At 52.4% G+C, this 24,603-nt stretch overlaps 1 protein-coding gene across 6 annotated transcripts in view; it reads right to left on the bottom strand.

The window, feature by feature from the left end:
* Positions 1 to 24,603, bottom strand: part of Shank2 (SH3 and multiple ankyrin repeat domains 2) — a 470,619-nt gene that overhangs the window by 248,044 nt on the left and 197,972 nt on the right. For 4 of the 6 annotated variants that reach the window (XM_076555951.1, XM_076555924.1, XM_076555928.1 and 1 more), the window contains 2 exons: positions 11,491 to 11,809; positions 4,315 to 4,484 (listed from right to left, as the gene is read on the bottom strand). In XM_076555951.1, coding sequence (XP_076412066.1) covers positions 4,315 to 4,484; positions 11,491 to 11,809 — 489 coding nt within the window. Of the gene's footprint in view, positions 1 to 4,314; positions 4,485 to 11,490; positions 11,810 to 15,715; positions 24,273 to 24,603 lie in introns of those variants that run through there. The other 2 variants (XM_076555930.1, XM_076555943.1) reach the window with 2 other exon arrangements.

The raw sequence follows: 24,603 nt of genomic DNA, 5'->3' as shown, positions 1-24,603 counted from the left end.
CTCTAGCCTCATTAGAATAAAGATTTCATTTATGAAGGCAAGGCTGGGATGACCTGTTCAAAACAGATCTGTGTTGTCTGAACACGGCATGTGAAGGAGCTTGCTATCCTGTCCATACATCTTAATCTGCCTTGAAATTATTTGAGACTCAAAGCCCTGTCGTGGAGAAAAAGTGGTCCCAGCACGAGTATTTCTTTCCATTATTCTGACCTCAAATGGCAGATAAAGATCTGCTCAGTCCGTGGATATGAAAGGGACAGAACAGCAAACTCTGGCTTTGTAAATTCTTGTCTAATAATCTGAGGAAATGACCCAAATAAAAAGAGACAAGCCACTTCCATGCTGACTGATACCATCATATTTGCTTGAAACAATTTCCTCAAAGTGTGGATTCACGGATGTAACCTCTGCCCTCCACACAGCTCAGCGGGAGGAAAGTCGGCTCAGCCTTCCAGCTCTAGACCTGAGAAGGTCATCTTGGAACATGGCCCTGGGTGGAAGAGCTGGGTCGTGCAGTGAGGCCCACAAAGACCCCCCCATGCCCATTCCTCAGAGCCTTGAGCACAAGCAGCTGCACACAGAGGTGTCATCTGGCAGTTTAGGATTTACCAGCTCTGCGCCCTGGGGCATTTTAGTGACGTGGGAACAAGGAAACAACAGGATGCCAGGATGCCAGGTAAGCCAGGTAAGATACGCCTTTGTGGGAGCAGACATGTCCGGGTAAGAGTGGGCGGGCCTGTGGGGAAGTGTCTTTTGGAAGTGGGTGTGCCTGGGTGGGAATGTCTTATACAAGTGGGTGTGTCTTGTGGGAGTGTCTTATGGAAGTGGGTGCGTCTGTGAAGGAGTGTCTAATGGAAGTGGGTGTGTCTGTGTGGAAGTAGGTACACCTTGCCCCATAAAGAGGGAGTCAGGCTTGGCTTCCTTGCAAATCAATATTTAATTCCGAATAGCAAAGATTGCTCTTCTTGTTTAAGGCAATGTGTATAGATGAGGGAGTCTCCTCCACAGAGCAGAACAGGAAATGGCACTGGGCTGGGAGTAATGAACTTGGGCAGAAGAGACTCATCCAGGCCAGACCTGGGGACAGAGAGCAGACTGGGAGAGGTCAGAGAAGAACCAGAACTTCTGATGATCAGAGAGATGGCAGAGTGACAACATCACATGCCAGACACCCTTCCTGAGGAAGGGTGCACTTAGCACCCAGAACCTTCTAGAAGAAAGGACCATCCTAACTCTACACCTATCTCAGCACAGTACTGTAAGTCACTGATGGGGGCAAAGAGCTCCTCGTCCACTTTCTACAGGTCCAGCCCCACTATCCAAGCAGCCATCACGACAGGAGGCTCCCCACTACAGATGTGCAGGGGTGGGATTTTCCCTCCCCAGTCTTGCCTGGGTGTGAAAATCAGCCAGGAGCATGGAGGAGTGAGGACCTGGAAGGTGTCCTCCTGCTTGGGACACATCTTGGGCCACCCCACACATACGCCACCTTCTGCTTGGATGTGGCCTGGATGTTCAGCCACCCTGACCTCCTGGACAGCCGGTCCTGCTGCCTGGAGGCTGCTTGCCCAGGACCAGCAGTGGCTGTTTCCAGCTGGCTTCCAGTGCCACCCAGGCAATGAACATGCTGGGGAGGTGCCAAGGACCTGTTTAATCCGAGCTTCCTCCAAACACTGCCATGCCTGGCAATGGCTCCAGCTGCTCTGTGCTTGAGAGAATGGCAGTAGGGGCACAGGCTGGGGAGGACAGGCTTGCTGGACAGAGGTGCGGGGAGGTCTTCAAAACCTGGGCTTTGTGGGCCTCTGTGCCTCTGGCCTGCCTCTGCCAGTTCTACATATGTGGTCTAAGAACCACACAAGCCACGGGGCGAGTGACACTACCAGCTCAGATGGAAGCCTCCCCACAGCACACCTACAGTGCTCTTCTGCAATCTGCAAAGTCAGGAAATGTGAGATGTATCTTGAGAGGCCACCATACTGATGTGAACAGCAACTATCCAGAGCTATGGCTTTCTATGCACCTGCTATGTTGATAGGGTTAGAAATGGACTCTGGTCCAGGGAGGGTCATACTCTATGGGTGTGTGTGTGTGTGTGGTGTATGTGTTCATGTAGATGTGCACATGTGCATGCATGTGTGTGTCTGGTTGTGTGGTTATCATTAGGTGTCTTCTTCACTCACCTTCCTGCAGTACTTTGGACACAAGGTCTCTCATGAAACCTGGGGCTCACTGATTCTATTAGGCCAGGGAGCACCAGGATCCACCTGTCAAGATCCTCAAGAGCTGGGATTTCGGGTGCATGCTGCGATACCTGGCTGTTGACATGGGGACCAGGGATCTGAACTCAAGCTTCATGCTTGCTCAGCAAACATTTTATAGCTGGAGCCCCAGCCCTGGCAAGGATGTTCTAAGCACCATTTATGGCGGACCTGAGAGAACACTATAAATGAAGTTGTCAAGGAGGCACCTGCCCAGCTGCCAGCACATCGCACCTGCCAAGTCTGCACCCCGTGTATTGCTGGTGAGTCTGACACACCATGCATCTGTTGTAAGATCAACCCATATCACCCACTTGTGCAGGAAAATGGCCTGGTCCTTGGTGGGTTGTATGGATGAAACTCAGAATTGTATCTCCTGGGAAGTTTTTGATTCTTGCATTAATACATTTGCAGAGTCCAGGGACCTAATGGGTATGGTAAGCAAGGATTCCAATAGATCCTAGTGTGGAGAAGAGTTTTAAAGCCTAATAACACAAACAGCCACCATCAGGAGGTGCTAGCCCTTGTGCACAGGCAGTCAGGCTCAACAGGCAGGCTCCCTTGCTTCAGGAGCAGGAAGGGAGCTTTACAGGAGTCTCTATGCCCCTGGCCTCTATACTGGGCAGAGCACAGTCCCCACAGCAAGGCCAGCAGTGGAGGGGGAGGTAGAGAAAAGGCCCCAGTGTGAGACTCGGGAAGGACCAGAAAGTTGGAACTGGAACCATAGACCTTGAAGACAGTGGGGACAGTCCATGCCAGAGAAGGGGCTGGTGTCCAGAACACAAATGAAAGTTACCAGGTCCACGAATGAGAACAAAGCATGTCCTTGAGAGAGCAGACAAAAGCGAATGGATGGAGTATAAACCTCCTGCATGTGCTTGCGGGCGGAATGATCACACTGGGATCTTTAATGCGGTGCGTACGCCAAGCCATGGTGTTGGTGCTGTAAAACAGCACATGTAGCCAATGAGCGGAAACCCCAGCAGAGTCCTAAGAAGGCGCCGCAATGAGAAAGAAGCAATTTAAAGCACACGCTCAGAAAGTGCAGAAAACATAATTTTTGAAATTATGAACCTCACAGGAGGAACAAGATGGGGAAAGGGGGTTTTGGAGGAAAGAGTAAGTGAACTTGAAGGAGAAGTGAACAGGGCACTAGGGACTTGTTAGAGGCTCAGAGGCATGGAGGCATGGAAGCTGAACGCCCAGGCTAGGAAACGATGGGGTACACACTCTCTGGAACCTGACAGTAACCCCTGGTGAGTGCACAGATAAAAGAATTTGTGTGTCATATGCTGTGGGCCGGACAATGATCAGGTGGGGAGGGCGGGGTCAGAAGCCACCTGCCACCTCTACTTCCTCTTGTGTCCAGTGCTGGGGCCTGGGCATGCTGAGCACAGGAAGTGCCTTTCTTGCTCCACCTGGGAGTTTTATCTTCCGCTATGTGGCCCCTGCAGCCCCCACCTGCCTCTTCTCCAGTTCCCTCTGTGACCTGCGGCCACAAGCTTTGAAGTCACGACCCACCTCCTCTCTCCACACTCTATCATTGTACGTGCTTTCCTGCTGTACCTCACAGACTCCCCTCACCCATACAGGAGCGATCACTGGACTGCTAGGACTCCTGGGGCAACGCTGGACTTCTCAGCTTGTTCATAAACGTCCTCGGAATTCTGTCTGGAGAGTTCCCTTCACCTGGTTGATTTCCCCAGCTCATCAAACCTACCCCTACACCACAGGCTGCCCCAACCCCACTCTGTCTGGGGTTTTCTGGCTGGAAAGCAGCTTGGCTCACTGAGCCCCCGTTTGGTTCTTCCTTGTACTTCCCACAATGGAGCCAGGAGTGTGTGGGCATCTTCCATCCCTAAAGGCCCAGTGCTGGGGGCACTGAAAGAAAGGGACTGGTGAGAGTCACAGTGCCCTCCCAAGAGACTGCATCTCCCGGAGTAGGCCCTGCTGAACCGATGGCTTGGATTCTGCCCTGGCTTTAGAAGGCTCGCCCAGGTGTTTCATGGAGGCAGAGAGGCTCTGCCTTCCCCAGAAGCAGAAGATAAAGACTGACCTTTGACTCTGTCACCTCGGTGAAGGGGGATCTCGCCGTCGACTTGGGGTTGGTATGGCTTGATGGCGACGAAGAGTCTCCCGGGCACCGCACTGTACAGCTTCCTCCTGGGCCCTGGGTACTCAAAGGTGGAGAGGGAGTCCTTGTTGGCACCAGGAGTGAAGGGCGACCTGAATCAGACAACAGGGAATAGGAGAGAAGAAAGTCACACGTTGTCAACCATAGCCAAATCAGTTTATTTTTATTATTATCAGTTTATAATATATATAATATAATAACCCTACTGGGCTAAGAGTGGCCTGGCTGGTATGTGGGAGGCCAGATAGTAATGACATGTGTGGGCCAGGAGCAGTGTCTGTGCTGAAAAGACTCAAGGGGACCCAGTGGCTGCACTGCTGGGTACATCCCCAAGGAAGTAAAGCAGGGTCTCTAGGGACATTTGCACATTGTGTCCCTTGCAGCATCATCCACAGCCCAGGTGTCCACAGATGGATGCTGGATGAACAGCACACCACCACCTATGCAACGGAACGTTATTCAGTCAGAAAAAGGATGTTCTGACACTTGCCACAACAGGATGGACCCCGGGGACATTATGCTTGACGAAGGCAGTCATACAAGCCCATACGCTGCATGATTCCACCCCTATGTGGTCCCTATTGTGAGGTCCAAGAGATAGAAAGTAAGATGGGGTATCAGTGGTTCACAGGGACAGAGGTTCAGCTGGGGAGATAAAAGGTTCTGGAGGTGCATGGTTGGAACAGGTTCAGAGCACTGTGACCACTGAGCTGGGCACAGACCATGGAGAAGACAGGAAATCTCATGAGTTTCTTACTATAATACTGAAAACAATTGAGGTGCCACCATCGGGGAAGCCCTTGTCATATTTGTTTGTTTGTTTGTTTGTTTTTCCAATTCACTGTGAGCATTGGTCACACTGGCAAGGACACACATGGAATCCTCCACCAAAAGTGCTTATGACCATGGGCATCCTTCTGGCCACTCCCAAGAGGACTTTCTTTACATCACCAGTTTTGTACTGAATTTGTGTTCTAGGTCCAGTTTCCCCCAACAGCAAGAAGCCTTAATCTAGACTAGCAATGGGACACATACAGTGCCGGTTCTCACATAGTGCAATCTGTAGAGTCCTCACCATGGAGCACAGTGGACTTCCAATGGGTGACAGACTGACTGTCGCATGCTGGGGACAAGTGATCACCCATGTCCTAAGCAGGGATAACCTCAAAGTGGCCTCCCGTCACTTCTTTTCCCGGAATGGGAGGCTTTGGACACAAACATGACCACATAAAGAAACATGCCAGGATGTCAGGACAAGTCCCAAAGCTTTCTGGCCAGGAAGGCAGCACCTTCCCAATGCTGGAACCTTCCAAGAGAATACTGGCCAATGGAAAAGAGGGGGCATTTAAAGCATAGGAGGGGATTCCAAAGTGAGACAGGACCCCAAATCCCCAGCTCTGGCCTCTGGACCTACAGATGCTGCAGGCTTGAGATTTGTGCAAGGGAAGGAAGGAGCCACTTAACACAAGGACCAGTGGAAAAGAGGCTTGCAGGGAACTTCTAGATGCCGGTGGGATGCTCTTTGATTAGTTAAGGTGAATTTCTGTCTGTGTTTCATTCCTGTTGCTGTGATAAAACACTCTGACAAGAAAGCAATATGGGGGAAGAAGGGCTGATTTGGCTCACAATTCTAGGTCATAGTCTGTTTCTGTGGGGAAGTCAAGACAGGCACTTCAAACAGCTAGCACATCCCATCTAGTCAAGGGCTTGGCGAAATGAACAGAGCTAGCTTTCTCCTCTCTTCTTCAGCCCAGGACCCCAAGTCTAGGGAATAGTGCCACCCGTGTGCCCACATCAATTAAGGTAGTTAGAAGAAATTCCTCACAGGCATGCCTATCCAGCTTGACCTAGGCAATCCCTCATTGAGACGATCTTCCGAGGTGCCTTTTATACTGTTTGCCCATGTGTTCAAAGGTCCTGTGGTTTGAGGTGGTCTTATAGAATTGCAAAAGTGTTCTCTGTTATATTTAACTGTACTTCTTACTTTCTCTGGTCAATAGTGATATGTGTTATCCTTTACGTCATTGGTCCATGGGTTCTTACTTTTCCACCTGGCATGATCATGGGATTCAGCCACTGGATGCTGTTTGAGGTCTTTGAGGGGCCCAGTCTACAGACTGGATATTGGGGCTGTGGTATGCTAAATTTAGGCCCTCATTTACAATGTTGGTGAGGATGGATGGGGACCGAATGCACAGGCCTTGCTTTCCCCAAAGCCTGGATCTGCCCTTCATCCATGTAAAGCAAAGAGAAAAAAGGCCAGGCCTCCTGACTTCTTATAGCATGGGTGCAAGGTCTGGAGACATACCTGGGCTCTGTGGACACTGGGGGAGATAGAAAGGCTGCATGTAGCTGGGGTTCTCCCCAGCAACGCATCCTCCCACACAGGGTTTTCTAAATCATAACCATGAATGCAATCATTACAGAATTCTGGAGGCACAGGTGCCTGAGTGGGCTACGTGACCACAAGGATGCCAGGTGTTAGGTGGAGATGGAGGATAAGGCATGACCTCAGCACCACCACCTTATATAACCTCTCCTCTTGTCAGCCACATCTTGGTGCTTCATGGATCCATCCATCCATCTACCTTCCCACATATCCATCCATCCATCCATCCATCCATCCATCCATCCATCCATCCATCCATCCATCCATCCATCCATCCACCTTCCCACATGTCCATCCATCCATCCATCCATCCATCCATCCATCCATCCATCCATCCATCCACCTTCCCACATATCCATCCATCCATCCATCCATCCATCCATCCATCCATCCATCCATCCATCCATCCATCCCTTACCAATATGTCCATCCACCATCCACTATTTGTACATCCATCTACTTAGCCATTGTCAACCACCTGTCCATCCACTCATCTGCTTACCTGACTGCATAGCCCAACATGATCTTTTCACTCACACACCCAAATTTTCAAGAAACATTGCCTGAAGCCCAGCTGACCCTTTATTATCAGATATTGGACAATTCAGTGAATCTCTTGAAGCCTCAGAAGCATTGACCCCATTTCCCAGATGGGGGAGAGGTTCCATGAATAATAACCTCACATGGAAGTCAGAGAGACCCTGGTATCCTGATGCTCGGTCCTGCAGTGTAGTAAAAGACAGGAGACTGACTGTACGTCAAGGGGAGGTGTTTTATGAACAGTGCCCTCCTGCCCAGGGGCCATGTTCTCCTTATGGCAGCCTTGAGCAATAGTAGAGCCATGGCCCCTCCATAGCCCCAGGTAAGGGGTAGTCTCAGATGAGCAGGCCTGAGAAGCCAAGCTGGGACACACAGTGTGAATGGTTCAGCAGTTCCCCAGCCCTGGCATCTGTTTCCTTCATGTTCTGGCCAAGAGCAGCCAGATGGAGTACCAGCTAACTTGTTTCAGTCTGAGGGTTAGACTGCTGGAGATTCAGTACCAGAAAGCCAACGTTCTGTTCTGGGGGTAACTGGGAGGGGTAAATTGGGCCATTTCCCAGCTACCCCATGTGAACAGGAACTACCCACACACTGAGCTCTCTCCATTCATTCACTCCTCCATCAGTTACTCATTCATTTATTTATAACTTCCCAGGTGGTCCAGCACAGGGCAGCACACACATCTGAGCACAGAAGACAGGAGAGGCCACACAGGGTGAGCCAGAGTGTACTCCAACCAGGTATGTCTCTGCCAAGACCAGGGTGATGGCAGAAGTCAAGGTTTGGGTGCACACACCCTGTCTAAGCTAGGGTGAGAGTCAGGGCAACTGAGGCCACAGAAAGTGCTTGAAGGAACACACGGCAAACTGTGAGACTAGGGCACCATGGCTGTGGCAGTAGGATGGGACCAGAGTGGTCCAAGGATGGAGGTGGGGCATTCTATAAGGAGGCACCGTGACTGCTCTTGGGAAGACAGGGGACAGGGCTGATATGCGGAGTCAAAGAATTCCAGATATGGTCAGGAGGAGTCAGCTGGCGGAGGCCTGCTGAAATCACTGTCTCTCTGGGAGAGGGCTGGGATAATGGAGGTTGTGAGAGTGGCTAGCTGGGGCTTGGACACAGCAGATGGCATGTCCAGCACACAGGGGCTTGAGCGCTGGCTGTGGGTCAGCTGCATTACCCATCATTGCTATGCCTACAGACTCAACACATGTCATCCTGTTCTTTTCTGGCCACTTAGGACTTAAGAGCAAGGAACATACCAAACCGGCAAGGACGTGAGGCATATTTCAGGCACCTTAGTTCACCCTGCCCTCAGCTGCCCATCCCCAGGAGCTATTACAGGGACAAAGACTTGCCATCATTTAAAAGGCCCATCACAAAGAGGCCACTTCAGGAGGGGCCAGGATACAGGTGGGACAGTCAGCCTTCAGTGGGCAGACCCACTGCATCTTTGAGAGTAAATAGAGTTGAGGAGCCCACCCAACTCACAGGTAGGAAGTGGGGTACCAGTACTGTGTGGACCATGGAGGAGTACCTCCTTTGTCCAGATGGCCAACAAGCCCTTAATGGCTCTAGTTGGATGGGAGAGGGTTCTGCCTGTCTGTAAGGCCAGGTCCACCCCAACTCCAGAGACCTCCACTCTGTGATAATGGCTGCTCTAATCATGGCTTCTTTCCCATGTTTTCCCATCCTCTGCTGAACTTATGGGGTATCATCCCTTCTTGACACCCACTCATTTTCTGTCGGATATCTCCAATCCTCCAGAGAGTAGCCTTATCCCTTCCCAGGTCTGAATGCCATCTTGTGTGAAGCTGTTTCCAAGCTGTCTCCCTCCCATGCAAGGTGGGGAACACACATTCACCTGCACACAGGGAATGGCCCATGCAAGGGGCTGTAACTCCTGCACCCAGGCAGTTGTGGCCTGCCAGTGGGGCCCCAGACTACTGCACTTTGCAGAAGACACAAGGAGAAGGGGTATCTGAACCCAGATTCCATAAGCAGCCAGGATGCACCTGCTCCTATGGGGAGCACCCTTCACACGGCCCTACCTACTCCAACTGTAAACCTGGTAGTCTCACCCACAGTGTACTGATGGTGTCTGAGTGACATGCTACCACACATTAGGTGTGGGTGACAAGAAGGTGGCCAGGGAGATCTAGATTCCATATTAAAACACTCTCTCTCTCTCTCTCTCTCTCTCTCTCTCTCTCTCTCTCTCTCCCTCCCTCTCTCTCCCTCCCTCCCTCCCTCCCTCCTTTCCCTTCCCTCTCTCCTCCCTCTCTCTTTCCCTTTTTCTACCCCCCCCCCCCCCGCTTTTCTGTTAGCACAGTCCAGGGATCAGGATGGAATCCAGAGGTGGGAGCCCTTTTCTCTCTTTGCTGAGATAACCATGTCTCTGCTCCATTGAGGGTAGGATTGAGTGTGCAGGTCCCCATGTTCCTATAGATCCAGAGGGAGAACATATGGGTAGAAACAGGCCATAGCCACAGGCAATCTCACTGTCACCTTCACAGCCATGTCTGATAGGTTGGGATGGACAGGCAAAGTGTTTACCCCAGAATCTTCTAGAGCCTACAGGAAAAATACTAGACTGTCCTGTGCACTTTGAAGTCCATGGCACATCTAGAAAGTTTTATGATCTCTGAGCACCTTGCTTTGTGATGTGAGATCCTTGTCTCAAGAGGGTGTCCTTCCCTGATATCAACTGAAGAACTGGCATTTGTTGGGGGAAAAGATGGTGATGCTAATGTCACCATCCTCACCTCATGACCTGAAACCCCAGGGATGGATGGGGCTTGGGAAGGGCAGCATATTCCAGATGAACACAGCTGGCAAAGGGCCTAGGATACCACTGTCTCCCCAGTGATCTCACCAGCACCAGGCCTTTCTCCCTGCCAAAGCAAGAGTCACTCGGGACAGATAAGATGGTAGCGGAATGTCCCTGTGATGAGTACAGCCAGATCAGCCTGTGATATTGAGCACTCTTCCACATCTGGGCAGCAGAGAGAGGCCTGGGAGTACTGGACTGCCCCATCCAGCTCCCAGGGTTCCCACAGGGTAAATGCAAAGTCTCCAGGGAAAGTTAGCAGGATTGTGACTCAGCTGTGCCTCTGGGTGCCACTAGAGGGTGCCATCTCTGGAGAGGTGAGCACTGAGACTCACCTGTGCTATATAGGCCCAGGGCAGAAGCTGTGGACAAGCACACTGCTTCCCACTCTTTCTGGGCCAGCCTGTATTAGTTAGGACAGGGTAGAAGAAAATCAAAGAAGAAACTGAGGAAAGGGAGACAAAAGATACTAGGAAACGGAGAATGGACTCCTCCAGTGAAGACAGGGCCATGGCAGGTGCCTGTCCACACCCTGTTATCCTCCACTGCCTGCCACAGCAATCACAGGAAGCCAGTAAGACCCATTCCTGCGGCCCTGAATCTCTCTGATGGCCACCAAACACAGCCTCAAGGCCCCGTAATGAGCTGCTCCCTGAGAGTCTCTTCTCTTGGCTAAGAAACTCAGGAAGGCAGAGGTGTGCTTGGGAGCTGACATGGGATGCAGTTCCCCTCCTGGCTGTGCAGGTTGGAAGCCCCTTCCCTAGGGAAGGTCCAGGCTGTGACACCCTGGGTGGTCCCTCAGCCTGCCCCATTCTAGCCTGCTGCCTGGGCTGCTTCAGAGGTGGTGGAGGGGTTCTGAGGCCCTGCTGTGCTGGGCAGACACAGTGCCCACTTGTAGCATAAGTCAAGGCTGCTGGGGACATGGCTGGTCTCTTGTGCAGTAACGTGGCTCTGAGCCTCGGCTATTTCCTCCAGGCTGAGATGTCCCATTGCTGTAAGCATGTGGGTCCCGGAGTGGACACAGTGTGCATGATAGGAGGAGACTTCTACAGGCTGGATGACGGCAAAGACTGTACTCTCCACCCTGACTCCCTAAGGCCATTTCGCTTCAAGAACCAAGGAGCCAAGGCACTGGGAAGGGCATAAGGCCCCTGCAAAGCTCAGCTTCCCTCACCCAGGCTGAAAAATAGCCATTAAGGGTGCCAGGCTAAAGAGGGAGCCCCCAGCCACAGAGGGCAGAATTCAACCTCGGCGTTTTCTGGGGTAGCCTGACTTGAGAAACATGTATGGCTAACCGTCTCCCACGGGAGCCCATGCCCACTCCCCAGCTTCTCCTTACCCCACGTGCCAATGTGGCTGTGGCCTCTTGCCATCCTCGCCAGTGCCACCCAGCCTGTTGAGTGAGGGGGAGCGGCTGCGGGGCCCAGGGGCATAGCTTCCAAGGCTCTTCGTGGCTCCATCAGGCTTGTTGGGTGTCTGCTGCAGCAGCTGGGGTGAGAGGCTGCGGTGGGAGGTGGCTGCAGAGCAGACAGCCCATTCAGGTGCACCAGCATGGAGGTTGTTGTCACTATTGGAACGCAGAAGAACTCTGGGGGCAGCCAATGTATTGGGGGGCCGCCGCCTGCGGTTGGAATAAGCTGGGGCCTCTCGGAAGGGCACTGGTTTGGGGAGAGAAAGAGAGGCAGATTAGTAATGCCAGGGAACAGGGACACAGGGAAGCCAGGTTTGCATGCATCCGAGCCCCCGTGCAAGCCATGGACGGGCCTGAAGGCTTGATGCAAGATCTGTTGCTGGGCTCCCCAAGGCCTGACTCACCCCCGACATGAATGCAGAGGAACACTGAGGCACACGGAAGCTCAAGCCAGGACCTCGATGGAAGGGAGTCAGGGTCTGACCTTCCATCGGGCCAGCCCGTGCCTTCAGCAGGAAGACACAGCCATGACACATGTAAGGATAAGCTTCCCAGTGTCACTAAGGATTAGGACACTGCATGGCTCAGGAGCATCCCCTAAAAACTCGAAATTGACCTCTGTGATGGGCAGACCTGTGTGCCCTAAGTTCATACACTAGGGTATAACCTGGGACCTTAGGATGTGGCCACATGTGGAAAGAGGTCCTTTATAGGAGTGACTACATTAAAATGGGTCACTAGGATGACCTCATGTGACAGCAATAATCAGAATCCAGAGATCAGGACCCAGACACACAAAGGATGACATGAGGTACAGAGAAGACATCATTTGTAAGCCACAGACAGACCTCAGGGAAGCAGCCCTGTGTTAAAACTTGGGCATTCAGCATCCAGGATGGGGAATGAGGGATATTTCATCTTTATGAACCACTCAGGCCTACAGCCTTGGTCACGGCTCTCCCAGCAAGGGAAGCCAGCCACTTCTGACCCCACCTCCCCACCCCCGCCGCCGCCCCTCCAATCTCTTAGGTAGCCCAATCTCTTGGGTAGAGGAGCCCACAACACCTCAGAATCTTCCCTTTCTCCTCCCAGCAAGTGGGGCCTAGCATCATGTGACCCCACTTCACTGAGTGTCTGTCTCACAGAGAGGTCTAGACAGAGCTGGGTCCTCACACTCCTGAGCCCAGCATACCCAGGGACTCAGATAAGGCAAAGACAGACACCTCAAGGGATGGTATTCACACTGCAGTCACCCTGAGCATTTAGCTGCTTGGCCAGCAACAGAAATCGATCTCTACATTACAGAACCTCCCAGGACCAGCCCTCCAGGCTGCAGGGATAGTAGATGCCCTCACCTTGATGGCCAGAGATACTGTATATATCCTAGCCTCTTGATGCCCAGGGAAGCTTTGCTACAGGATTTCTGCCCCTAGATCTTGAAAGCTTGTACTGCCCAAGGCTAGGGCTCCATTCTGCAGACAGGACCCCATGAAGCCAAAGAGAACCAGGGCTTCCAGGGGAACTGACCTGAGTAAGGACCCTGACATCAAAGTTGAAGCAGAACATCACAGTTTATGATAAGCCTATGGCATCAGCCACACAAGGTCCGAAGTTAGAGGTGGGCACCTCAGAGCTAAGATGCCCGCTCCTTCACAGAGTCCACAGCCTTCTACTCATCTGGACAGCAGGAGGATGAGGACATAAGTGGTACTAGAATTAGGTAGCTTGGACACAGTTCGCGGGAACAGAATGACTTTGGCAGACCCCTTATGGGGTCAGAGGTGGCCCTGGAGAGCTGACGGTAATAGAGGTGGCTCTGGAGGAACTCACCGGGACAGAGAGGGCCCAGGTGTAGCTCAAGAGGTGGCCCCGGCAAACTCACAAGGACAGAGGTGGCTCTGGAGGAACTCACCGGGCAAAGAGGTAGCACCAACACCGCTCATGAGGACTGAGTGGCCTTGACATGCCCTCTAAGGACAGAGGTAGCCCCTGCATAGTTCCCAGGGACAGAGGTGGCTCTGACAGTACTCTTACAGGTCAGCTGCGACTCAGGACACTCCTCTTTTCTAGGAATCAGAGTGAGAGGGCAGGCGGGAAGCCACACGGCAGGGAAAGAAGGTGTTGGGCTCAGGGTCATTTGATATACAGAGGGAGTCCTCACCCTCAGTGGACAGGGCCATGTCTCAGGTACCCTGCTTCCTTTGCAAGCTTTTGATGGGGGAAGATGCTCACCAAGCTTCCTGGCTATATGCTATCTCACTCCCAGTTTCTCCAGCATGTGACTCACAGGGGCTGGCCAGGAACAGGCCAGCAGTACCAAAGGCCGATAGTGTCTGCTCTGGAGCCAAGAGCCTGTGCCTTTGAAGAGCTAGGCCCAGAGCCCCAGCAGCCCACCTCCAAAAGAACCATAGCTAGGTCAGGCCACCAAGTGTGATTGGCTGGGCACAAAGGAAACCTTGCTGATGGTGTTACCCCGAATAGGACCTTGAGAAATCTCAGAGTATTCACCATGGAGCCTATAATTGTTACCAACAGGGGAGCCTGTGGTGATCTTGGGACTTACAGAGGTGGGGGATTTAAAAGGCCTTAAGGACAGGTGACCCCACAATCTCGGCAGGCCTCATCTGTCACTCACTGAGATCGGGGGCTGGCAGGCTCTTTTGGTGTGAAAGCCAAAAGGCTGGCAGACATAGGATAAAATGGTCCCCGCACCTTGGGGCTTCCAGGAGTACCCCCCGGGTGAGGCACATGGGGGTTACCGCACGGCTCCAAGACCCAGACATGTTGGCACCCTGCAACTGTGCATCTGTAGAGCCACCCATCCCTAACAGTGCAGTTGATTGCATCTCTGACTGTGTAACCAGTAAGGTATTCACACCCTTAATGGCAAGGTGAGTAGATATGGGGCCGGGGGACTAAGGTCCTGCCCATTGAGAAGATACACTCCGTAGGAAAGGAAAGTCCATAGAAACACAGCATAGAGATAGCACTGCTTAACACACTAGCCCATGGCTGCGATTCACGCCATCCATGGGTCATAAAAATCGAAGTCCCACATGGCGCGTTTTGGTAAGCCTCATGAGAAAAAGAATCGAGTCTATTCTATATCCATTCTGAAGGAAGGAGGGGGCAGGATGTCCTCACGCAGGCGAGGCCATGCAGGCAGGGTCATAGAATAAAACAGCCGGGACATTTATACACATTTCACCCCAAAGACCAGGCAAGTGAGTCAAATGGACCCACACAGGTGACATTAGGGTGAATGGTTTAATGAAAATCGCTTTGCTTAATAACCAAACCACACATCAAATTAGTTTCCAGGCTGCTGAAATATCTCTGGTGTTTAGCTCACAGTGAGCTTAGGTGGAAAGTGCGCTTTCTAATTTTCTTCAAGTCACCTCTTTGGAAACCTGGTTTCATCAGAGAAATCGCTTGCCGTCTGACAAAACTCTCTGACTGGGACCATACACGAAAAGAATGTTTTTTTTTTTTCATAAAAAGTGTTAAAAATAGCTTCTTTCCTGTCTGAAAATGATTAATATGCCACCCAACGGTTTCCTTCTTTCAGGCAATCTGCAAGCTCTTAGGTGGGTGGATATTTTCTTAGCTGTCTTACATGCATTTATTTATACAGTTTTTTTCTTCCCCACAATAAAATTCATACAAGGTATAATAAAGAGGGATTGTTCGTGCACCCCATGGCTTCACAACCCAGGGACAGCCAGGCAGAACTGGCAACTGGCACTGGAAGAGGATGCCATGGGAGCATCCAGCCATGTGCCCTGACCCTCCTTAGCAGGTGCTCACAGCCTCCAGGTAACTGGAGGATGAAAGCCAAAACTTCTTTTATTTTCCCTAGGACCTAGTTTCCCAATGTGCCCTCTGGCACAGGCTCTCTGGATGAGATGTTCTGGAATGCAGTTCCACCAGAGGCTGGTGGCTTAGGAACACACTAAAATACAAAGGCACCTTCATCTGTGTTAATCTTCCAGACCTGGCTAGAGCCAAACCATATCACAAAGCTGGGGCAATTATTCCTTGAGCGATGAACCGCAACCAGCAATTTGGGGAGGCACCCAAGTCCCCTCTCCCCACAGAAGCAGCCCACAGCTGCTCACTAGGCACCCCACGCTTCCTACAGCTTTCTCCTTACCTTCCTTCTTGGTGAAGGCATTTAACAAAGACTTCATTTTCCCTGTGACTTTGGCAGCGGTCCGCTCATTATATAACCCTCTCGGCGGGCAGGAAGGCTAGGCGCGCAGCCCGGCCCCTCGGAGCTGGCGCGGCTGGGACCCGGCGAGCAGTGGCGGGCGTCTGGGCGCTCTGCAGCCCCGAGCATCGCTGGGCATGCCAGACCCAGCGTGCTGGTGACAAAGCCCACCCCATATTCTGTCTGTCAGCTGGGAAGCAACTGTGCGCAGACTGAGGCTGCTCTCAGAGCCGGCTACCTCTGGCGGCGATCCTCATGTGAGCAATGCCACTCTGCTGGGCGAGCAAGCAGGGCATTGGGGAAGCAGCACCACGCAGGGTTAACATGGAGCAGGCGACTGCGCGCAAGCTGGCGGCCAGGAGACACCGGGAGGCATTTGTGAGCCGGAGCCCCAGTTATCCAAGGAAACCCGGCTGCTGCCGGGCGCTCCGTGCGCCTGTGGCTAAATATAAAGTACTGTGCTTTTTCTTTTTTTCTTTTCTTTCTTTTTTTTTCTTTTTTTTTTCTTACATTTTTAAAGAAGAAGCCAAGTCTATTTGTCAGCTAGCAGATGTGGTAAGAAAGTCAAGGGGGAAATATCCACATTCCAGACAAGCCAACAAAAGATCCCTGACACTCTGGTAGGCATGCCAGGATTCAGGAATCCTGACAGTGACCTATTTCCCTTTGAAAGAATCAGACACAAGTAGCATTACTTCTCTGGCCCTCCCCATTCTGACAATGACCCTGGGAAAGCAGGGCTCCGCCTCCTGCCGCTTACATTTGCTTTTTGGGGGGAGGGGATAGGAAATAATAACTGGCAAGGTAGTCAGAGGTAAAGTACCCCCATTTGGGGGCAGTTGGCAGAAGTGGGCCCTTCAGAGCTGTTTCCCCACATGTCTCTGGCATTCGCACCCCAACAGAAGTCTAGGAGAAGCAAGGGAAGATCTCCCCAACTGCTGCCTTGAGAAAGTTCTAATCTGTATAGCAAACAAGGCGGGGGTGGGGGGCTGGGGGGTGGGGGGTGGGGAGCAGGTCTCACTGCTGTGCCCAACAGTGGGTGGGATGGGGAACGATGTCCACACCAGGGGGAAGGTGCTTCCAGAGCAGGAGGGAGTATGAGGGTCAGCCACTGCACGGGGGGGTGCATCTGCCACTGGGGCACTAATTAAGTGTGAGCTTCTGCGGTTGCTAAGAGAACAGCTTCCCAAACCTGGGGGCTGGGGGTGGGAGGGGGAGAAGGAAAAGGAAGAGACGGGAAAAAGCAACTGGAATCCTGAATTCAATTCCATATGGCTGACACAGTTTACATCAACAAAAATGGCGGTGTAAGAAAGAGGAGGCTGGCATGCCTAGGCAGTGGCACCTTCCTTCCTAAGCACGCTCAGGATGGCCGATGCTGTGCCAGGCGTTGTCTGGGTTCTGGGAAGGAAGAGACTGCGCCTGATTCACTATGTGTGTCTGTGTGTGAGCTTCGTGTCGGCTGAGCATTTAAACATCATCTCCATTGGGCCCACACGGTTCGTCAGCCATGTCAAAACCGCCCAGGTGACATCCTCCCCTGTAGTATCACAGACGGTGGCATCAAAGCGGCTTCTGAGACTTGTGCTGGCTTAGAGATGGAGCTACTGTCTAGTGCTCCCCCCACATCATGCACGTGGCTTCTGTGCCCACTTGGACCTTCTGGGTAAGGTTGAGCAGCTTCCAGGAGGACCTCTGCCCAAAGTATCACCCATGAGGATGCATCTTTTAAGAATGAACTAAAGATAGGGTAGGGAAGCTTCAACATGGAGGTTTCTAGATCATCATGGAACACCAGCTGGTGGCCAGACCGGGGTGGTGACAGCAGTATCTACAAATACAGGAAGCCCCACTCCTGAGGCCAGGGACCCTGACAGTCATGCCCCCAAGCACATGGGCTCAGGGGACTCACAGAGTTCTGGGAACTCTCTGGGACACCAGCGATGCTCAGCGCTTGCTCCATCTGTTGGGGATCGATATCTTCCAGAAAGCGCAAAGCTGCACCCAAGCCAAGTTTCCCTGCCACCCACTGCTCTGGCAACTCCTTGGCCACTGTGTGGTGCAGAGAATGTGTGCCCACAACTGTATTGTGAAGCTAGAGGCCAGGCTTTGTGCCAGTCACACCCCTGCCCCCCACCCTTCAAGATCCTACATCTGACATTGACCTTCGGTGGAGGCCGTAGGAGAAGGCTTCTTCCCAGGAAGGTTATTAGACACCCTATACCTTTTCTGAGTGAAGAAGAAGACAGAACTTTTTTTCCACACTGGGTCTCTGGCCTCAGATATGTCAAAAGACTGAGGGACAAGCAGGTCCCTGTCCCATCTTCCCTAGAGCAGAACCCCAAACTCCCAAACTCCAGTAAGGCAGGCGTGTCACATGGCCCAGATACAAAGTCCCCAGCTGCCATCACCACCAGCCATATAGGAGGTTGCTGCTCCTTTGGGTGCATTTGCTCACAGTAGAAACTGCTGTGGAAATGTGCAGGGCCCTGAGCCGTCTAAGGAGAAGAGCTGGGAATTTTCCCAAGCAGACCCATGTCTCTATCCAGCTCCCTCAGTGCCAACCAGCCCCGACCCTGAATTCAGTGTCCCGTCAGGCTGTGGAGAGTGAGAGGTGCTGGTCAGGAGAGCAACAGGCGCAGGACACAGATGGCACGTACAGGAAGGGGAGATAGCCAAGCTATGGCTAGAGGGTGGTGTGACAAAGGACCTATAATGTAACCCCCCACACACACCAAAGGATGCTCTCTCCAGACACCTTTAGACAGGTCTTTTTTTTTTCTTTACAATGCATTTTGTTCATATTAGCCCCAGTGACCCCTCTACCTTCTATTGGACATGCAACTTCAGGTCCTTCGTTTCCTTGTTAAAACTTACTATGTCCAATTAGTGCTCCCTGTGCGTGTAGGGGTATGAGGCTACCCACTGGCGTGTGGGCTACCTATCAGTGGCTGCACCCCCAAAGAGAAATGGTTCTTCCTCACCCAGCAGCCATCCACTGCTAATAGCCCTTCAGCTGGGAGGGGGGCTCATGAGCTCCTTCCCATCCACATTGGCATTTTGGCTAGCTTGTGCCGGTCTTACACGGGCACCCACAGCTGTTGTGAGTTCACGGAGTAACAGCGGTGCCATATCTAAAAGACAGCATTTCTCAAGACTCCATACATCCTCCAGTTATACATTCTTTCCACTCTTCCTGATGCTCCCTGAGCCTTGGTGGCGGTGGTGGTGGTGGTAGGGGGTGCAGAGGGGTTGTAACAGAGGTCCCATGTAGGGCTGAGTTTTCAATGTCACTTATTCTCAGCACTGACCGGTTATGACTTTGCATTTACCACCATCCACTGCTAAAAGAAACTTCGTGGACAAGGCTGAGGGCAGCCCAGATTAGAGCTGGGGTAACCCTGTGTTGTAGCTGTGGCAAGTGGGGCTGCCAGCAGGTGGGCTGGGGACTGTGTGAGTACCTGTGTGACCTGGACAGACAGACTCCTGTGTACTCAGCCTGGGGCAGGCTCTCCTATGGGGAGCTGGGGGTGTCTCATTGTACACTCTGAGAATTCCTGCTCGGGGAGTGGGCCACTTCTGATATAGCCCTCCTATTGCGCTGTCCTTGAATAACCCCAGCAACAAAGGGGTCTCTACCTGTATGTGGTGATTCATGCTGTCAGAGGAAGGTCATGGCACTCCTCCCCTAAGGAGATATTAGCTCTGTACCCCACCCCCCACCATGAATCTCTCCTCTTGGCTTCAGACAACAAACAAACACAGGGTGTTTATTTTATCCCTCATCTTATGATGCTACTGCAGCTTGTGGCCTCCCAGCATGCCCGGCTGGCAGGACATCAGCCGTAAACAACAGTGTGAACAAAAGGCCCATGGTAAGCAGTCCCGGTATGGCTTACACTGATGTGGCTCTGTGCTTACAAGTCTGTCAACAGACTGCAAGCCTAGGCCCTCTTCTCCTAGCACAGACCTGCCCACTCCTGGGGTCTTTAACCCTCCTGACTATGAGGACTCAGGTCCCCAGTGCTGACCCAGACTTCTCTGGAAAGTTGGGGTGGTATTGACCGAGGGTGGTAGCAAAGTCTGCAGAACTCTGGGAACCACTGGTACTGTCTTTAAGGAAGCAGAAACTACAGGGAATTAAAAATTAAAATTAAGGGAGACATGAAATCCAAAAGCTGTTTCTCTTCAAGACTGCTAGAGACTCTTTGCTCACAGTAAGTTTTCTCATGGTGGGGTCTGAGATTTCTGAAATGTTCTGGAAGCATCCCCATGCTGGGGTTTCTGAGAGCAGCCACAGAACTCTCTAGAGATTTGCAGAGGTTGGGCAAGGTACCTGGATCCTGGAAGTGTGCCTTCCTCAGTGTTGCAGATGTGAAGAAGAAACCACAGTCCAAAAGCCAAGGACACCAAGCATCCGCTTCCTCCTGTTTTCCTCTTTTGCTTTTAGTGACAGGGTCTCACTACGTAGCTCAACCTGGCCTGGAACTCACCATCCTCCTGCCTCAGCCTCCTGAGTGTGCATCCCTCACATCTATAAGCTTTCCCTCCACCAACCTGATTTTATTCTGGATGACGTAACAGGGGCAGTACATGATGTACCAATGGCAGAGAGCAGGAGCCTAGAAACCCAGCCATGGAGCTGTCTACCTGAACTCCAGTCCTGTAGGGAGGTGAGTATCATCAGTGTCTGGGGCCACTCAATGTCCCTGCACACTTGGAAAAAAAAATCAGCTCCTGCCCCTGGAATCAGTTTTCAGGAGGAGAGTGACCCCTGAATGAGCCCCAAACCACCAGCCTGCACAGCCTGCATGGCCAACAGCCTGCATCCCTACACCCACCCTGGCCATGGGACTTCCTCTCAGAGACTCACTAAGCCCTTCATTTCCATGTCTTTTGACAGCTGCCTGACAACAGGCTGAAAATAATTTTACTTCTTGTACAAAAAAGGCTCTCCGTGCATCAGAACATTTTGAGGCTCTCAAGTCCTGGCAGGGAGGATATGGCAGGTGCTCCCAGCACGTGGTGAGACTCGGAAGTGCTTACTGCTGAGGACGAGCGTGTCTCCCCTCTCTGTGGCTTCAGTGGGGGGGGTGGGAGCCAGGCAGTGTGGGCTGAGGCACTGTCCTCTGCAGCCATGGGCTGGCTGGTCAGGCACTCCCTCAACCCTCAGTTTCCCCACCAGCAGAACTGGAGTAACTTGGCCATTCCCAGTACTTGGCTGTGGGGTTACCTGAGTCCATGGTTGCAGGGCAAAGCAAAATGTCGCCGCACACAGCACTCTGGAGAAGAACCACCCAGTGGTTCTTCTTCTTCTTCAGTGAGGCTCTGACTCCAGAAAAGCCAACCCCCTCTTTGTACTTCTGTTTCTATATAAAAAGATGTTCCCAGAGCTGCCTCATGAAAGGTGGCAAGGGTTCAAGTGTACTTCTATTTGCAACAGTACTGTCAGCAGTGGCTGAGTAATGTGGGTCATTAGAACATGTGTAACAGAACCCGAGGACATGACTCACTTGATATAGTGTTTGCTTAGGATGCACAAAGCCCTGGGTTCAATCCCTAGCACAGCACACACCAGGTATGGTTGGTATCATTTACACCTGCAATCCCAGTACTCAGGAGACAAAGGCGGGTGGATCAGCATTCCAAAGTGATCCTTAACTACACAGCAAGTTGGAGTCTGGACAGGGCTACATGACACCCTGCTTCCAAACAATTGCAATAAGACCCCAACCAAACCAAACTACAAGCTAGCAGGTAGAAAGGTGGTGTGAAATCCCCTCCCCCACACTGAAAGACATACACCCTCCTTAGCATGTCCAAATGCCTCCGTTACCATTCGGAGTGTTACCCCCTCCAAGATACCTCCCTGGCTGACCCTGCCATTGGAGACCTGCCCCTCAGGATTCTCAGTGCAGCAGCCAGCTCTCTGGACTTTTTGAGGTGCTAGGAGATGCCAGTGTTTCCTCTTCCCTGCAAACTGGGAGTTGGGGGGTTCCCAACAGACTAGAAAAACAGCCGGCCCACTGCTGTGCCCCACCCCACCCAGGGCTTGAGCTGAGGTATGCCACACTGCCACACCAAGCAGCTGCTTGGGGACCTGGGAAGGCCTGTGCAAGAGGGCTCTGGGATGTCCCTGTCTTTGTCACTTGAACAGAAGCACCAGAACTCAGTTACCAGAGTCCTCACAGTGTCTACAGAGCTCTCTGGGGCCTTATATTGCTTTGCTGCGAGAAAGCCAGGGCCTGTCCTTAGCTTCTAATGCCAGCTGGACTCACCCATCTGAGTCGCAGTATGCAGAAGCAGAACCAGGTTCCACATGGAGTCTACTTGGTGCCACTGCTTCTGACTTCCTGCCAAATCTGCAGACTGCAGGGTAGATGTTCTGCCAAGCCGTTCACAGGTGGCTGGACCCCAAGCTGGCAGCAGGGTCCTGGGTCTGTGCCCCAGCTAACCATCATATCCTTTCCAGCACCATCACCCCCACCTCCTGGGCTACAGGGCCCTCTTACTGACAACCAAGGCTCTGGTTGAGGAAGCCCAGGAGTTTGGATCCAAATCCAGACTATCCTCAAGATACCTGGCAACTAGAGGGAAAACTGGTCCAGGGACCATGAGTACATCTCTTACATCTGGAACAAGACTTCCTGGGTTCAAGTGTTACCCAGACAACTGCATTAGCTGCAGAAAGTCTTTGAGCCCCAGAACTCAGCACCAGCAAATGTGCTTTTGGGGACTATGCAGAGGTGGGTTATCTGCTGAGCACAGAGCTCCCACAATGCCCATAGAAGATGTCACATGATCACAGGTAAAGCTGGACATGGCTGTTCATCACCGAGGTTACTGTGAAGATGTGCTGGGGACAGGCCTCAGAGTGTACTAGGGGTAGGCTTCAAGGCCTCTGGGTCTCCCTAGAAAGCTGAGTGGCCACATATGTAAATGACAGGGGGCAGTTTAACTAGGCACTCACTGAGGACAGAATAGTGTTCCCTTGGACACTGTACATGTGTATGTTCACATCAGACACCCCAGGAGCCTCTGCTAGAGAGACCTGCCTCAGCCAGCAGAAGGCTATGTTCTGAGGATGCACTGAGGTAGGTATTGAGGGCATGCTGGGTATGTGCATGAGGCTCCATGCTTCCCTCTGACACAGGCCAGAGACCTCAAGGTGCAAAGCCTCCCCCACCCCATGTGGTACCACCAGAGAAGAAGATACAGCTAGTCAGACTTCTCAGTCTCTGTGGCACAGCACACCCTGATGCTCTGAGGTGATCTTTATTTTCCCATCTAAGCCTCCCGTAGTTCTGCTCCACTGGTCCTTATTCCAAGGGAGGAGGGCAAGGTAGAGGGAGACAGGGCTACAGAGGCAGGGGAGTACCTGAGCTGTTTTCAACATTGACGTAGGGGCTGCTCTGTTCCCTGGTCTGACAGAGACCCACAGGGAGCTAAGGGGACTAGGAGAAGCTCCCGAGGGTCTCAGTGACCCACCAGACCCCAACTCCACCAAATGTCAGAAAGGAAATGTACAAGGTGTAGGACGCTTGGCTGGCAGGTCTGACTGGAGCAGGGAGGCAGAGGCAGATGCAACTGGGCATGTAGGGGCCAGAGCCCTAATCTTCTAGCCCATCTCCACCAAACTCAAGTCAGCAGACCTCGCTTCCTTTCCTCGTAGCTTCAGATAACTGCAATTTAAATATTAGTAGGCAAAGTATCTCCATCTCATGGTAATTGGTGAATGAGTCATACCCACATAAATAAGGCCAGATATTAAAAGGCGTCTCAGCAGTAACATGGGGTTAGCTTTGCACAAAGATGTGGGTGTCTGCGGCGTCTGCACCATTCCTGGCAGGAGCCACTGAGGGACTCAACTTTTGGGAGACTCATAGCAGCTGCGGTGACTGGTGCCGCCAAGGAGCAGATCTCGGAAGCAGCCTGGGCCTGGCTGGGTTGGTCAGGCGCTGAGGGGCCGGGTGGGAACTAGGGAAGAGCCTCTTGCATGTAATCTGGCATGTAACCTGGCATGTAACTGCCTTGTCACAGTTAGCTAGTGCAGGGGCTCTGGGCCTGAGGAGGGCTGACCAGACAGAGGTAAGAGAGATCGGGATACATTCTGGAAGGATCCTGGCTGTCAAATGGTGCCCTACTAGCCAGGCCTGCCTTGCCCTGCCTACTCAGGAGCTCTGCCCTTGGCCCCTAAGGCTGGTAAAACTCACTTCCCGACCCCATTCTGGATTCAAACATCACCTCCACTTTCCCCCTGGACCCAGCCAGCACCTTTGTATCAGGCCCAGTCTTCTCCCATATAGGCCTGTCTCTGAGCCCTGGAAGCTTCTGGTAGACAGAGAGCATGGGTCAGGATTCTGGCTTCTACCTGGAGCAGAAGACCCCACCTGTTTGGCTCCCCCCGAGGAGAGCCCCAGAGTCCTGTCTTTCTGCAGGCACCCCTCCCCCAAGATGGAAGGACGCCCGAAGGTCCCCTGTAGACTTCAGAGAGACAAAGATAGCTGTCTGCAGGGAGTAAGCCAATTACCAGCAGCGCTGATTAGCAGAGCACAGTCCTCAGCCTGGGAGCCAAGTCCATGCGACCGCCCTCCTTCCCCAGCCTCCAGCCCTGATGGGTCCTTCTGTCCAGTTCATAACGCTTGAGCCTGGGGCTAGCAGACAGGCATCCTGGGTCAATGTGTGGCCTAAAGTGGGATGCCAAGGTAGTTTCCTCATCTGAAGAGAAGGGAGGTCCCCCCCTCAGCCTTGCCTCCTAAGGTCCCTGGGTATCCTATGGGACAGAAAGCCTGGGAAGGGCTTTAAGACCCAGAGAGACTGGACTCACCCTC

Source organism: Peromyscus maniculatus, chromosome 1 (assembly GCF_049852395.1).
Source record: "Peromyscus maniculatus bairdii isolate BWxNUB_F1_BW_parent chromosome 1, HU_Pman_BW_mat_3.1, whole genome shotgun sequence".
NCBI lineage: Eukaryota > Metazoa > Chordata > Mammalia > Rodentia > Cricetidae > Peromyscus > Peromyscus maniculatus.
Note: the sequence above shows the minus strand (reverse complement) of the source record. Positions and strands in the feature narration are given on the sequence as shown.